This window comes from Cyberlindnera jadinii, assembly GCF_001661405.1.
Source record: "Cyberlindnera jadinii NRRL Y-1542 unplaced genomic scaffold CYBJAscaffold_5, whole genome shotgun sequence".
Taxonomy (NCBI): Eukaryota; Fungi; Ascomycota; class Saccharomycetes; order Phaffomycetales; family Wickerhamomycetaceae; genus Williopsis; species Williopsis jadinii.
Genome location: NW_017963656.1, coordinates 131890 through 146745, shown reverse-complemented (window position 1 = coordinate 146745; position 14856 = coordinate 131890). Strand labels below are relative to the sequence as shown.

The 14856-nt window shown below is 45.9% G+C and overlaps 7 protein-coding genes across 7 annotated transcripts; 5 read left to right on the top strand and 2 right to left on the bottom strand.

The window, feature by feature from the left end:
- Nucleotides 1-209: 209 nt before the first annotated feature.
- CYBJADRAFT_150020 (uncharacterized protein) lies at nucleotides 210-1972 on the bottom strand. Its single transcript, XM_020213335.1, has one exon. It carries the CDS (start codon nucleotides 1957-1959, stop codon nucleotides 292-294), a length of 1668 nt encoding a protein of 555 aa, XP_020070877.1. The 5' UTR covers nucleotides 1960-1972; the 3' UTR covers nucleotides 210-291.
- Nucleotides 1973-2503: 531 nt separating this feature from the next.
- CYBJADRAFT_78857 (uncharacterized protein) lies at nucleotides 2504-3348 on the top strand. Its single transcript, XM_020217937.1, has one exon. It carries the CDS (start codon nucleotides 2611-2613, stop codon nucleotides 3100-3102), a length of 492 nt encoding a protein of 163 aa, XP_020070876.1. The 5' UTR covers nucleotides 2504-2610; the 3' UTR covers nucleotides 3103-3348.
- Nucleotides 3349-3690: 342 nt separating this feature from the next.
- Nucleotides 3691-4863, top strand: CYBJADRAFT_162037 (uncharacterized protein; the record flags this gene model as incomplete). The annotated part of the gene is made up of 1 exon (XM_020213659.1): nucleotides 3691-4863. One exon carries the CDS (start codon nucleotides 3691-3693, stop codon nucleotides 4861-4863), a length of 1173 nt encoding a protein of 390 aa, XP_020070875.1.
- Nucleotides 4864-6504: 1641 nt separating this feature from the next.
- CYBJADRAFT_167248 (sugar porter family MFS transporter) lies at nucleotides 6505-8579 on the top strand. The gene has a single exon (XM_020214824.1). It carries the CDS (start codon nucleotides 6925-6927, stop codon nucleotides 8539-8541), a length of 1617 nt encoding a protein of 538 aa, XP_020070874.1. The 5' UTR covers nucleotides 6505-6924; the 3' UTR covers nucleotides 8542-8579.
- A 729-nt stretch (nucleotides 8580-9308) lies between these two features.
- Nucleotides 9309-10592, top strand: CNM67 (Cnm67p; the record flags this gene model as incomplete). The annotated part of the gene is made up of 1 exon (XM_020213658.1): nucleotides 9309-10592. The coding sequence occupies one exon, from the start codon at nucleotides 9309-9311 to the stop codon at nucleotides 10590-10592; it is 1284 nt and encodes a 427-aa protein (XP_020070873.1).
- A 286-nt stretch (nucleotides 10593-10878) lies between these two features.
- On the top strand, nucleotides 10879-12009 carry JJJ1 (Jjj1p; the record flags this gene model as incomplete). The annotated part of the gene is made up of 1 exon (XM_020212260.1): nucleotides 10879-12009. A coding segment is annotated over one exon (1131 nt), but the record flags the coding sequence as incomplete, so codon positions are not given.
- A 721-nt stretch (nucleotides 12010-12730) lies between these two features.
- On the bottom strand, nucleotides 12731-13762 carry SQS1 (Sqs1p; the record flags this gene model as incomplete). The annotated part of the gene is made up of 1 exon (XM_020212064.2): nucleotides 12731-13762. A coding segment is annotated over one exon (1032 nt), but the record flags the coding sequence as incomplete, so codon positions are not given.
- Between the last annotated feature and the right edge of the window lie 1094 nt (nucleotides 13763-14856).

Here is a 14856-nt window from a genome sequence, read left to right as displayed (position 1 = left end):
ATTAGTATCAACTTATTAGTATCATTTTATTAGTATCATTTTATTAGTATCATTTTATTAGTATCATTATAATGTGTAACTCGCTCCACCTTGGTAAGTCCCGGCTAAGCCCGTCTATGCAACGGTTAGAAACCAATATTCGCCAAAGGGTTGCTTTATAAATGAATGTATACCATAGTTTAGATTTGGAAACACTTGAACTTGGTTAACGATTATAAATACTGGTTCTCACCCACGAGACCTGCTCATGGATAAGTGCTAAATAAGACAGAGGTAGAGCCAACATCTGCATCAGAAAATAGTATCCAGAATCTTATTGTTCCAACTCTTCTTTCCATGATTGTTCTTTTCCTGCTCCTCCAGGTATGTCTGTTCGTGTAGCAGTACCTCCTCGATGCCTGTGTGCAAGTCAGCTTGAGCTGGATCAACGAGCTTTGTGCGGTAAACAGCGAGATGAACGAGGAAGATACCGATGGAGAGGAGGACCATCAAGTAGTAAGTCAAGAAGTTCTCAACACTCCAGTTGCCTGGCATGAAAACGGTGTATCCAAGGGCACCAACCATACAAAGGATCAAGAATCCACAGAAGATGGCCAAGTAAGGTTGGAACCATGATCTGTAAGGGAACAAGCGTCTGTCCAATCCCTGTGCTTTCACGGCACGGTAGAACCCGATGTAGGTAACACACATGAAGAAGTAGTTGAGAATCTGAGCACCGGAGCACAGGTTCACGATCCAATTCAGAACCTTTGAGGCGTTCTCACCAAGCTGGAGCAACGACAACAGGGAGAAGCAGAATGCAATTCCTACACAGAACAGTGGAACACCCTCCTTTGTACAGTACTGGAAGAATTTAGGAACAAGCCCGTTCTTCGACATACCGTAGAGCGCACGAGAGGAGCAGTAGACATACGAGTTACCTGCGGAGAATGCTGAAGTGACACAGAGCACGTTGACGATATCCGGTAGGACGTTGATGCCCATGTTGTTCATGGCGATGATGTAAGGCGAGTAGGAGCCGTTGGAGGTGGAGCCCGTGGAGGCCAGCTCAACAAGTGTTGGGTCGTTAGAGGCGACAAGGACTCCGACAGACAGAGCACCGATGATGTAGAACACAATCAGTCTGTAGAACACGGTTCTGAAGGTACTGGCGAGGACCTTTCTGGTCTCCTGGCCAGCCTCATCAGCAACCATGGACAAGTACTCCGGACCAACAATGGTGAAACATGCCTTGTTCATGGCTGCCATGAACCCATGGAAATTGCCCATAGAGCCCGTTGTGTAGACTTCCACCAGTGGACCAGGGTTATTCCAGTAGCGGAAACCAAAAGCGTCGTGTTGTGGGTTACCGCCGACCATGGTGATGAACGTGAAGAAGATCAACCCAATAGCCAACACAACCTTACCTATGGACAGGTAGAACTCTGACTCACCGAACCATCTAACGGCAAGGACGTTCAGCATGGTGTAGATGAAGATCTGGATGCAAAACGTGATTGCGGCAGAGTAGTCGTCTCTCCAATAGTGGATCATACCGTTAACCGCTGTGATTTCGAAGGGGATGTAGATGGAAATCATGAGGAAGTAGTTCCAGGCGACAGCGGCCTCGTAAGACTTGTTCACACAACGGCCAGCCATGGTTATGAATGGCGACTCGATAGGCAAGAAGCATACGAACTCACCACAACTGGCGGTGACACCGAAGATGACTCCAGTCCAGATCATAAAGGCAAGCAGCAGACCAAGCGGCCCGCCGTAGAGCAGGCCAGTGGAGATGGTGACAAAGAGCGCAGTGCCAATGGACCCACCAATGGCAATCATGTGCAAGGTTCTCGAGTTGAGAGTCCGCTTCGTGGTGTTGATGTGTGGGCTTGTAAATGTTGAAGTTGTTGAGCCCACCTCGATATCGGAGCGGATGCTCGCTAAAGAGCCCGTCTCGATATTCACTTGTTTCTTCATATCATCAGACGATAAGGACATGGCTGGTGTGTTTGGACAATGATGATGGCCAGATCCACGATAACTACATAGCCATCCGCTGGCAAGGATTGGAGCTCTTTATATACGTCTTGGAGATCAGCCTGTAGCGTTATCGCCAACGCTGACGCATGGTTGTGCTAGATCAACAACCACTATTTTGGTGATATCCTATCTACAGCGCACAACCGTACTCTGGGAATGGTAGCCCTGGTGATATCCTGATAAGGATTCCTTGACGCATACACGTCACTGTGCCTTCCTACACGACGCTATAGCTGTTATCTCGGTCGAGTGCGTACTTCTCTCTTGAGCACTGTGTTGTGCTTGGGGTAACCCGTGGAGATGAGTGGCTTCTATCCAATGACGTGTGCATGAAGGTGTACGCTGCAGCGCACCGGCTCGCAAACACTGTGTCATAAAACGCCTAAAGGGGATAAATAATCACCGACACATACACACACAGATGCACCAGGAGACTCAATGGAGGCCGGGAGAGTCAATTGATGCCTGGCATAACTCGCCGGCCGGCTGCGAAGACCATGACCGTCCCCTAAGCCGAGACAAAGAGAGAAGCCTGCTAACAGCATACAAAGGCATTGTGTTCTACAAGCACCAGTGACCACGCTTCACATGGATATCACCATCAACACACACACACACACACACCAGCGACAACGGAGGCCTCCAGCAGCCCAGGGAATCACAACGCTGTGTGTAGCTGATTCTGCGTTGCTATGCAAGGGCAACAACCTTGATAAGGGCAAGAGATCCCACGCCGTCAAGTTTTTAGCACCAGGGCACCTGGACAGAGTCAACAAGCTGCTGGAGCACCCTGACTCTGAGCCATGTGCCATCTCTCTGAAGCCATCCTTCCCAAGCAGTCCTTCACAAGCAGTCCTTCACGCCTGCTGGTGTCTCACCAAACGTCCTCTCGCTAGCACTTATCGGCTCGCTGTCCGTTACTCTGGGCTGTTTCCTCTCTCCTCGGAACAAACACCCTGTACTTCCTCTCTGAACAGCCGGTGCCTCCGTCTCTACAGTGTGATTCTACGCCCTGAGGGCCCGATCTGGGTGGTGGTGCCTGGCCTGCCCTATCGCCTTGCCGGAGATGAGGATCTTTAGTCCTAAAAGGGGAATATGTCCTTCGGACTGATAAGCGTGCACTCTTACAGGGAAGTCGAGCACGAGTCCTTATAAACCCCCATGGAGTAGCCACAGACGACGTGCTGGAGGGTCCAGAACGGTCGATATGTTCACTCGAGCCTTTTCGAGTTAACGGGAACTCATCCTGGTAGATCAGGGCTTATCAGGGCTTTTGATGTTATCTCAGCAGTGGGCCTCGATGTTGAAAGCCATTCCTCCCTCCACTAAAAGAAGAAACACACACGCAGCTGGATATGTCGTTGAGGTACATGGCTGTTGCTGCTGATACAGTGCAGCGTACACCAGTGTGACATTATGTACGTAGATAAGTAGATGTAAATTGCAAGGGGGTTTAGTGTCGCTAATCTATGGCCTTCAGCGATATATGTCTTCTCTCTTGCTATTACCCCATGGGAAAGTAAACGAGTATCACCAACTCAGGTGATCTGCTGTGAAGGACACCCCGTTTTGAAGTGTATAAAAGAGCATCTGTTTGTCTCTGAACATCACCAGCTCAGCCTGTATCCTCCAGCACTATCACCACATAGTTCTATTGCCAGAGACATAATGCCAATTGCAGTCGCACAAAGACCAGTTAAGCTCACCGAAGACGTCATCAACGATAACAAGAAGTGGAGCATTCCAGACTCCGTCTATGAGAAGTCTGTCGCTCCGCTTCTCGCTGAGATGGAGCATTTCGGTATCAAGGACCCTGCCAACGTGCAGTTTGACCTCGGTCGCCACTTGCTCTTCACTGATGACTACTACGAGAAAACCAAGCGTATCACCTTGAAGGACCTGGGTGTTACCAAGACACACCAGGAGCCGATCTCGCCAATCGGAGTGTCTGAGCCTTTCCCACTGTTCACAAAGGAGGCCATCGCCATCATGAGATGGGAGATGTTCCAGAAGGAGTGCTTCATGAACTGTGGCCGTGTCAATGATCACTCCACAACCGGTGACATGGACTTCTACATCAGAGGCTATGCGAAAAAGTACAGTCCATTCACATACCAAGCCTGGAACCATCCAAAGGTCTTGGAGATCATCTCCACGATGGCTGGTGTTGAGCTTGTCCACCAATTCGATTACGAGATTGGTCACATCAACGTTTCCATCAAGCAGGACACGACAAAGATCATCAAGCTTGATGAGGAGGCCAAGAAGGCCGAAGACATGCCGGGTATTGTCGCATGGCACTTTGACTCTCCACAGTTTGTTTCTGTGTTGATGATGAGTGATACCACCGACATGATTGGTGGTGAAACTGCCTTGACCACGGGAGATGGCAGCGTTATCAAGGTTGAAGGACCAAAGCAAGGCTGGTGTAACATTCTTCAAGGTCGTATCCTTAAGCACATCGCCACAAAGCCTCGTGGTGATTACGTGGAGAGAATCACCTCTGTCTGCAGTTACAGACCAAAAGACACGTTGTTGGATGAATCTCCAATCACCACTGTCAAGCCATCCGAGCTGAGTGCTTCGAGATACAACGACTTCTACCAGGAATACATGAACTACCGCATTGGTGTCTTGGAGGACAGATTGGCTCACTTGAAGAAGACCATCAACGAATCCATTGAGAATGGTGACGGCTTCGACCAACTGTCCACCATCGACTTCATCCAGAAGAAGGTTGTCGAGTACGCTGAGCACACCTGGCAGGAGTTCGAGGTTGTTGACGATGGTCTCGTTGAGAAACCAAAGAGCTATAACGTTATCCAGGCTAGATGGGATTAAAACCATCGCTTGGTAACATGGGGAGTTGGTTGCTGTGCGACTTAACACAAGACGATGTTATCGAATGCATCAACGTGTCGTTCTCTGGAATTGTATCGAATGTTAATTGGTAACATGGGGGACTGGAAAGAACAGTCTCACTGCCAGCTACATTCTGTCACTGGATGCATGTAAACTAAAGTTTTGCTAACCCCTTTCTTTTTTTGGTTTCTTGGTGTTAATTAGGTGTACTTGTGTTTTTTATATATGTCTTAGCTAGTGGGATATGGGGGCACGATCCGTTAATCGACCTCGGAATCTTTCTTATTGATTCTTATCCCAAATTTATGAATATGAATAATGTGTTTTAAAACTGTTCTGTATTGTTTCGATAACGATGAATGAGCTTGTTGTTCGGATGACCATATGTGGTCTACAATGATCCCCCTCGTTTCATGTGAGAGTGCCAACATATCCCTCATTAGTCTGAGGGCCCCAAGGTCTGTAGCGGAATCTAGATGCATAGCGATGTTGCAAGTTGCAACGTCCCGGAGAATTTCAGTTTTTCCAAGGCGCATGCATCAACTTGGGGCAGTTATTCCGATATCTTACGAGCGGCGGCCTTGCCATTTTTTCAGGGCTCAGGGACGACCTCCTCTGGACCCCCAGCAATAAACAAGCTCGTGCCTTGGTGATTATTCTTTGCCAACAATTCTCATTGACGGGGGCTTTGGTTATGTTTCTTTGACATGGATAAACACACGTTGTTCTTTGGCTTGGATGAACACTCATACACTGGTGCGGAATAAACACTCGTTATTCTTTAGCACGGGATAAATACCACATACAGATGTGTACACACAAAAAATTATTAAAAACACGCAAGAAGTTTGGCCTCTTCGAAAGGAGGTCTAGGCATCTAAAATGAGTCCACTTACGACCTTCCCCTGTGCCGACAAAGTCATCTGCAGCTAAGTGATATGTTTTTCCTTGATCGACCTTTTGAGTGGTGGACTGTTCCGTTACGAAACGTCTCTGGATCATGCCATTACCTACGCTCGTCACTCTGGAGTCATAGACGAACAAGGGAATTTGAACAATCAGGCACACACTGTGATTGTCAATGTAGATATTGTAGCAAGTGGTCCTTTTCTTGAAGTAAAGATTCCCCACAAATGTGTCCTGTGCTATGCGGCGTTCTCAGCTCTCCCTTCGGATCTACTCACATTCATAATTACGTGGTCAACTTACTCATATAGTCCACTTACGAGATTTGCATGCAACTTTTCTCCCACCTTTATTATGTCCTGTGTGACGTCGCAATATGGATTATAAGACATTTTGTTTCATGAACTCTATTGCTTTTTTCGAGAACCGTGAGAAGCACTAACGGTCGTTCGACTCATTAGATAAACTTTCTCAAAGACATGGTTAGTCTTGTTTAATAACCCTTCAGACGAAGGCAAATGAACACTATCGTCGTCTTTATTTCACCAACATCATAGTCAAACACCGCCAGATTGTTAGCAGCCTGTTGCTCTTCTAGCCCTTTCTCTCTCTGCCGTACGTGCGATAGAACCAATTCAACATATAAAGCGGCAATATGGCGGGGAAAATTTTTCGTTGCTGCATGAGTCTGCATCACTTCGAAGTTATTCCGGGTCATTAAGCGTTTGTGTACAGGAGTGATTTTTCCACCCCCGCAGATAGTTGCAGTAATTTCTATGAGAGTGAACGAGTTTCACCGAAATTATAAGGGAGTATTACAGAATTGCTGCAATAAACTGGAGTCAACTCTGTGAATTCTTGCCAACAATTTTCCAGGCGCACCCCACTTTTTGGTCCATGGGTGGAACTTTAAACGAAATTGCTCCGATAGTTCGTGTTGCATCAAGTTTATCCATAGAGTATGCGCTACAGCAGAATCCAGATGTAGAACTTCAGACCAACCAGCGAGCTGTTTCAGAATCATTATAAAAGGAGGTTTCTTTCCATTCTTTTTTACCCAGAAACAACATATTGTTAGTTCATCATTCTTTACCCAGATTCCTATCCCAATTATTCTGATATATCAATCACAAAATGGGTATTACAGATAGAAAACTCGTGAAAACCCTCTTCAACCCCGACGAGAAGACAGAAGGTTCCACCTTCATGGCTATCTTTGTGGGTATGTTTGCTGCATGCGGTGGTATCCTTTATGGTTACGATACCGGTACTATTTCAGGTGTCTTGGCCATGAACTATGTGCTCGAAAGATTCCCAGATACTCCTGGTGAGTTCACCTCTGGTGAACACTCTTTGATCGTGTCCATCTTGTCTGCTGGTACTTTCTGTGGTGCTATGATTGCTCCATATTTCTCTGATACTCTTGGTCGTCGTTGGACTATCATTCTCTCCTGTATGTTTGTCTTTAATGTTGGTGTCATTTTGCAAGTTGCTGCTACAGATATCCCAGTGCTTGTTGCCGGTAGAGCCATTGGTGGTCTTGGTGTTGGTTTGATCTCAGCTTGTGTTCCGTTGTACCAATCTGAAACCACACCAAAGTGGATCCGTGGTGCTGTTGTTTCCTGTTATCAATGGGCTATCACCATCGGTTTGCTTTTGGCTTCTTGTGTTAACCAAGGTACCAAAGATAGAAATGACAGTGGTTCTTACAGAATTCCATTTGCCATTCAGTTCCTATGGTCTATCATTTTGGCCGGTGGTTTGTTCATGCTTCCAGAAACTCCAAGATTCTACGTTAAGAAGGGACAACAAGACAAGGCTATGGAGTCCCTTTCAAGACTCAGAAGATTGCCAGTTGACCACCCAGTTCTTATCGATGAGCTCGGTGAAATTACTGCAAACTACGAGTATGAAATTTCCGATGGTAAGGGTAGTTGGTTGGACTGTTTCAGACTCGGAAACTCCCAATTGAAGCGTGTTATGACAGGTATCCTCTTGCAAGCATTCCAACAATTGACTGGTATTAATTTCATCTTTTACTACGGTACAACTTTCTTCAAGCAATCTGGTATCAAGAACGAATTCACAATCACTTTGGCTACGAATATTGTCAATGTCGGTTCCACTATTCCAGGTATCATCTTGGTTGAGTACCTGGGTCGTCGTTCACTTCTTCTTGGAGGTGCCGCTGGTATGTGTGTTTCCCAGCTTATCATTGCCATTGTTGGAGCCGCTACCAATTCCGATGCTGCCAACAAGTGTATGGTTGGTTTCACCTGTATTTTCATCGCGTTCTTTGCTGCCACATGGGGTCCTGTTGCTTGGGTCATTACCGGTGAGATTATGCCATTGAAGACAAGAGCCAAGTCTGTTGCACTTTCCACTGCCTCCAACTGGTTGTTCAACTTTGCAATTGCCTATGCTACACCATACTTGGTTGATGAGGCTCCGGGCTCTGCTGGTTTGAAGTCCAACGTGTTCTTCATCTGGGGTGGTTGTAACTTCCTCTGCTTTTTCTTTGCTTTCTACTTCATCTACGAAACAAAGAACCTTACTCTGGAACAAGTGGACGAGCTCTACGCCACATACTCCAAGGCCTGGCAATCATCCAACTTCATCCCAACCGATCACAAGTATTCAAAGAATGCTATCGATAATGACGAGGCCTTTGACAAGCCTCAGGTTACAAACATTGAAGAAGGTGTCCTGGAGAAGAACAACTCTTCCAACTCTGACAACTCTCTTGCTTGATTTTAATTAGTATTTTATGAGTCACGATAATAAGACGATTTAGTCTCTCAGTATTCATTGCAGTAGCCAGTGCTGTTCACCATACAGTAGCAATAGAGTAAGTACGCAACCAGAAGTGTAGCCTGAATATAATGTGTAACGGTGGTTTAGAGTTGAAGCGTACGTCATGTACAGACGCGGTGTCTGGATGTTCCCTCTACCCCGCCCGGTTTGCACACGCCCCTCGAGTTTCCGTGGTTACGCCAACAAGAGAGCGGTTGCTTGAGGGAGTACACGGTAGGAGCCACACACACTTATGTTTGTTTACATTTTCGGAAGGAGACAGACAAACTTCATCGGTCACAAATACGTTGGCACTGTGCTTCAACTTCACTGGCTTCCATCGAAACGGCAACAGTAACTGTTTTGTGGCACATCATCAGGCTCGGAGAATCGGTGTCTGTGGTTGCAAAGCTATAGAAACGCTTGTTTTGATTTCGCTGTTTTGATTTCGCTGTTTACATCGCCATTGCCTTGGTTATCAACATAAGAAGACCATCAAAACAAACGGTTACGAGGCCCATCTCTACTGCTCATTCTCTCTTTTTCTCTGGTGTTGATTGTGTTTTTTATTGGCCAACAAGAGGCATTGCACAGGGTCAACTATCACACCACTATACCACTGCTTGTACTTCTATCCATTGAGCTTTACTCAACCATACCCTCTTTGTTGTTCTGTTGGCGCACTAGCAAGCAGTATTATCTATCTTTTCTTTGATTCTGCCACCATGTCATTTGCCGACACGGAGTCTTACATGTACCTCACGAGGGAAGTTGAAGAATCGACACAGAGCCCTATGATTCCAAATGTACCACAGTTCAACGACAAGGATGAATTGGAGATTGCGCGTTACCTGGACTCCAAACTACACAGGTCTCGAGTGTCTTTGGACATTGGTGTTCAGACAGATTCTTCCAAAGAGTCTCAAAAAGCCAGCTCCAAACAGCAAGTCTTTAGCAGCCCAGTTCCAGAGAAGGCTTGGAACCCTATCATGCAATCGACGCCTGCTCATATGAGCTCAAGAGGTGTCCAGCCAAAGGACATTTTGAAAGCTAAGCTGTCCAAACTGGCACAGAGTGTTGAACTGGCTCATGATTCTGAATCAAGCTCTGGAGACGAGGAACACGATGAAGACCAAGAGAGAGGTGTACTGGGATCCAAGGACTCAAGCTACCATGACGATACACCATCGAAACCACAAGCAAAAAGGAATACGAGTTTAAAAGAAGATAAGGGAATAGGATTGAGCCCTAAAAGGAGTGCCGAGTTGGAACAACTGGCAAAGTTGAAGGAGTTCCTAAACTCCTCCACGAATGGATCTAAAGTATTGAAAAGCATCGTCAACGGTGAACCTGTAAAGCACTGGCGAATCGTTGACGATAGTGAGTTGGAATCCAATGCAAAGAAGGTGAAAGATTTAGAAGAGGAAATCAAGTCACTGCGGAAACAGAACGACGATTTGAAAGAAGAGACCACGATAATCAAAAGCACCAATATAAGCTTGAAAGAGATGGTTGAACTTAAGGACAAGTCCATTGCCGAGAGCAGAGACAACGTAAGGGAGCTTGAAAATTCCATAGCAGAGATCAACGCCTCCATGGAATCCGAGATATCCAAGTACGTTGGCGATACAAGTGAAAAGATCTCGCCGTTGAAATTCCCTGAGCTCAGCACCACGGATTCGAACGGCATATCACTATATGATGGGCTTAACCTATGTGAAGTGGATAACCTTACCATGGTTGAGTCACAGAACTTGCTAAAGAACATCTTGATCAATTTGAACATCCCATTCTCCAGAGTGAAGGAACTGGTCCCACAGTTGATGCTAAGGCTTACACACGAGGAAATCCTCGTGGATTTCACGAGAAAGCTCCATACGGTTCTCTATGATCAAGGAATGGACATCACAAGGTATCTCAACGAAACAGGTAATACCGGTCTCGTGCGGTGTACTTCGGAGATGTTGAAGAACGTTGAGCTGGTTTACGCTGTTCTTGAGAAGAAATGAAACTGAACTTTTGATGTTGACTAAGTATAGACATATACCTGTGTCTGTGTGTTATTGTACCTCTAATGTGCATTATGGATTACTGACATTGTTCCGTAGTTGTTCCAGTGCGTCTCATCTCTGTAGCCTTGATGTGTCAAAATGGGAAATTTTCTCCGGCTGCTTGATACCAGCGTTAGGCTCAAAAAAAACGTGAAAAGTTTTATGGACATAATGATAGACATAGAGAAGAATCAGTGTGAGTTTCCATTGCAGAGACTGTTCAGCCAATTGACAAGAGGTCGCTATGAGAACAGACTACTATGAGCTGTTGGGGGTCACTGCCTCGGCAGGAGACTCCGAGCTGAGGAAGGCCTATAGGAAGATGGCATTAGTGTATCATCCGGACAAGAACCCAGACAATGTTGAAGAGGCTACGCTGAAGTTTGCGCAGATTCGTTCAGCCTATGAGGTGCTGTCTGATCCACAGGAGAGAGCGTGGTACGACTCACACAAATCTCAGATTCTGCGTGAGGACTCAGATAAGTATGGCGATGATGGGTTTGATGATGTTGAGCCGGACATCGCTGGCACCACGGTTGAAGACATTTTGAAGTTCTTCGACCCATCTCTGTACACGAGGAAAGATAACTCCGCATATGGAATGTATGCCATGGTGACACAACTCTTCAATAAGCTGGCAGAGGAGGAAATTCTTGCTGGGAGACAACAGGGGCTGGAAGGCTACGCACAGTTCCAAGACGATGATCATAGTGACACTACAAACAACAAGTACCCGAAATTCGGTAACCTTGACTCGGATTATGGGTCCCAAGTGCGTAAGTTCTATCAAGTCTGGGGGTCCTTCACATCCGTGAAGACGTTTTCTTGGAAAGATGAGTACCGGTACTCGACTGCCGGTGATCGTCGTACCAGACGTGCAATGGAGAAGGAGAACAAAAAGGCACGAGACAGTGCCAGAAGGGAGTTCAACGAGACCGTGAGAAGCTTTGTATCGTTCATAAAGAAGAGAGATCCAAGGGTCAAAGAGGGTGCTGCTAAATTGGAGGAAGAGCGTAGGATGAAACAGAAGGAAGACATGAGAAAGCAATTGGAGAGAGATAGATTGGCTAATGAAGCCATCATGAACCAATTTCAAGAGCAAAGTTGGCAACAGTTGGATGAAGAACAATTGGCAGATCTCGAAGAACGGTTCGGGAAAGTTGAAGATGAAGAGCATAATGATGACGAGATCGAAGTGTTTGAGTGTGTTATCTGCGATAAATTCTTCAAGACAGAGAAGCAGTTCAAGAGCCATGAAAGTAGTCAAAAGCATAAGAAGCTTCTCAAGAAATTAAAATGGGAGATGCGTAAAGAGGGAATATCACTTGGGATTGACCCAGTCTCTGATGAGAGTGAGTTTGAGACTGCTGATGAAGAGGAAGATCTTGGTGACGATCTTGATGATCTTGATGAAGGTCCTGACGACGACGATTCGGACGATAGCCTTAATATTGATGGTATAGATGATGATGATGTGATAGATGATGATGATGTGATAGATGAAGAGCTTCAAAAGATCGAAGAACAGTTGAAGAATCTGGGCATGGACAATACAGTAAATTGTGGAGAACCTGAGACCAACCCTCAAGAGCAAGACACCTTTGAGGTGGATGATGATCTTGATGAAAGTGAACCAGAAATCAGTGAGGAATCATCGACAAAGAAGAAGCTCTCGAAGAAGGAAAAGAAGAAACAAAAGTATTCACAACCCAAGGCACAACTTCAAGCCGAAGAGGAGGAGGAAGAACATGAATTAACAAAACTTGCTGCTGCTCTGCAAAGTGGCACTGGCTTTAGCATAGACAATGATCCAGATGATGATTGGGGATCTTCTAAGAAAGAGAAGAAGAAGAGAAGTAAAAAGCCATCAACACCAAGTGTCCAACCTTCAGAGAGCGTAACACCTGAACCACAGGAGGTCTCAGGGCCAGAAAAGTGCAGTGTTTGTAAGAAGAGCTTCCCTTCAAGAAATAAGTTGTTTCAACACGTTAACGCTACTGGACACGCTGCCCCTCCACCAAAGTCTAAGAAGGGCAAGAAGAAGAAATAGAGATGTATGCTGTATATAGACATCAACGTTAAGTATCTATTTATAATTAACGAATACCCAGCTTGGAATTCTTAACCTTCGCCATGACAGGTTCAGATATACCGTCATTCCCAAGACCAAGACCTTGACCAGCTTTCCAGCCCATTTTGACCAACAGTCTTCTACCAAAGTTATCGCTTGAGATCTCTGGTGCATTGGCACCAACGATATCACCTTCTCTGTTATGTGCCTTACTTGGTTTACCACGTCTTGATGATTTTTCCTGGTCAATCTCAGAACGTGGTCTCCTTTGGTCTGTTCTGTTGAAAACAGGTCTCTGATGAAGAAATCTATCGATGCCCATATAGTCCGGAATGGTTCTATACGTACGTTTGTTCTTGATAACCACAACGTGCTGCTTATTTCCAGATCCAAATTTCCTTGACTTCATGTTAAACTTGTGTGCCATATTTTGAACGGTTCTGTTACCATGAGGATCCAATGGAGGGAATGTGAGAGATTTCCGTACAGAGTCTGATAAAAACTCCTCCAATTCGTTCCGCATGTCCTTGACGTAAATTGTATAAGGGTACTTCAAGCATAGATCCACAGACGTGGCATGCTCCTCTGCAATGTTAGAGTCTCTATTCTTACGCTTTTCTCGTTTGTGTTGGCGATCATTGGCCCACTGCTGTTGTAAAATGTCACCAAATTCACCAGTTATACTATCAACGTCGAGCTGCTTCTTGCGGCCTTTGCCCTTGGTCTTCAAGGTGTGTGTTTCAAACTCCATATCACGGAGCCCATCATATTTCTTTGTGAAGTTGATCAAATCAGCAAGACCTTCCTCATCAGAAGGTATAGCTGCTTCTTCTTCCTCATCTACCTCCTCGCTATCACTATCATCGAATGAAATATCATCCATATCATCATCTTCCTCTTCTTCAGGATAAAGCTTTGCCTTTACGTATTTGAAGTAAGCATTAAGCCTATGCTCTGGCATACCATTCTCTAGTAAAAAGTCTTCAAACAATTCCCTATCAATCCAATGGGTATCATAGGAGCCTGTAAGCCTAAAGCTCTTCATCAGATACTGAGATGATTGGAAGCCTTCTCTGATATTAAATATATCCACAAGGGAATGATCAAACGATTCATAATCTTCGGGTAAGAATCCATACTCCGGCTCTTGATCATCTGGTTCCTTCTCCTTGAGTGTTAGTCCATCCTGAATGCTTGCTGAAGTCCGTTGTTCCATGTAAGACGTATCAGCCACTTCCTCCTTTGATACACCTTCAGCCATGAACTTGGCCTCTTCTTCAAAGTCCTCGTCCAGCTCTGCAAAGACTTCATCTTCGTCATCCTCGTTGTCCTCGTCATTTTCGAATAGTGTTCCCATGACGTTGGAAATGTACTCCTGGTACGATTTGTAGAGGTCACCTTCCGAGGGCTCAACATGGAAATCGTTTCGATCACCAGGGAGCTGGGTGACTGTTTCGCCATTCCCATTGATCTGAGTGGATAAATGACCATGGCCAATGGATAAGTTAGGGGAAAACTCAGTGTTGGGGCCACCTGTAACTGGCTGAGTCGGCTCAAGGGGTTCTTCTCTTGTTTGGATCCGTGACGATGATCCTGTCTCATCTACAAAGAACAGCTTATCATTGGACAGAGACCGCAGTTTCTCTTGGACAGTAGGCTTCTTTGGCCTTTCCGGGACAACTCTATCGCTCAAGACAGGCTCTCCAACGTCGCACGACACAGCGCTCTTTGTCTTGATGATCTCAGAATGTGCAACAACGTCACCAGCTTCAACCGCCTCAACCTCAACGTCTAGGTGATCCTCTGGCGGCTGATCAACACCATCAGCCAACCCATCGGCCTCAACCCTCTCCCTTTCCTGGGCTTTCAGAGCGGTAACGTTCGTAGTGTCTGATAACTGATCACTCTGGACAAACTCAACAGGTCTTTTCCACAGCGGCAACCTCATCGTCTTCTCGACGTTCTCTTCTGTTGTGAAGGCCTCATCTTGTAACCGGGACCTTCCGCTTCGAGTCCTCTTTGCAGACGCTCTCATGGAGTCCACTGGGATGTAAACATCCGGATCACCACTCAAATCGTCCAACAGGACGTGTCTGGCATCGTTGAACCCACCAGGCCCACCCGAACGTGCACCTCTTGATCTACCACGTT

What these genes read in the sequence shown, in the direction of transcription:
- CYBJADRAFT_150020 (XM_020213335.1), bottom strand. Translation starts at nt 1,959, where the DNA reads ATGAAGAAACAAGTGAATATCGAGACGGGCTCTTTAGCGAGCATCCGC.
- CYBJADRAFT_78857 (XM_020217937.1), top strand. Translation starts at nt 2,611, where the DNA reads ATGGATATCACCATCAACACACACACACACACACACCAGCGACAACGG.
- CYBJADRAFT_167248 (XM_020214824.1), top strand. Translation starts at nt 6,925, where the DNA reads ATGGGTATTACAGATAGAAAACTCGTGAAAACCCTCTTCAACCCCGAC.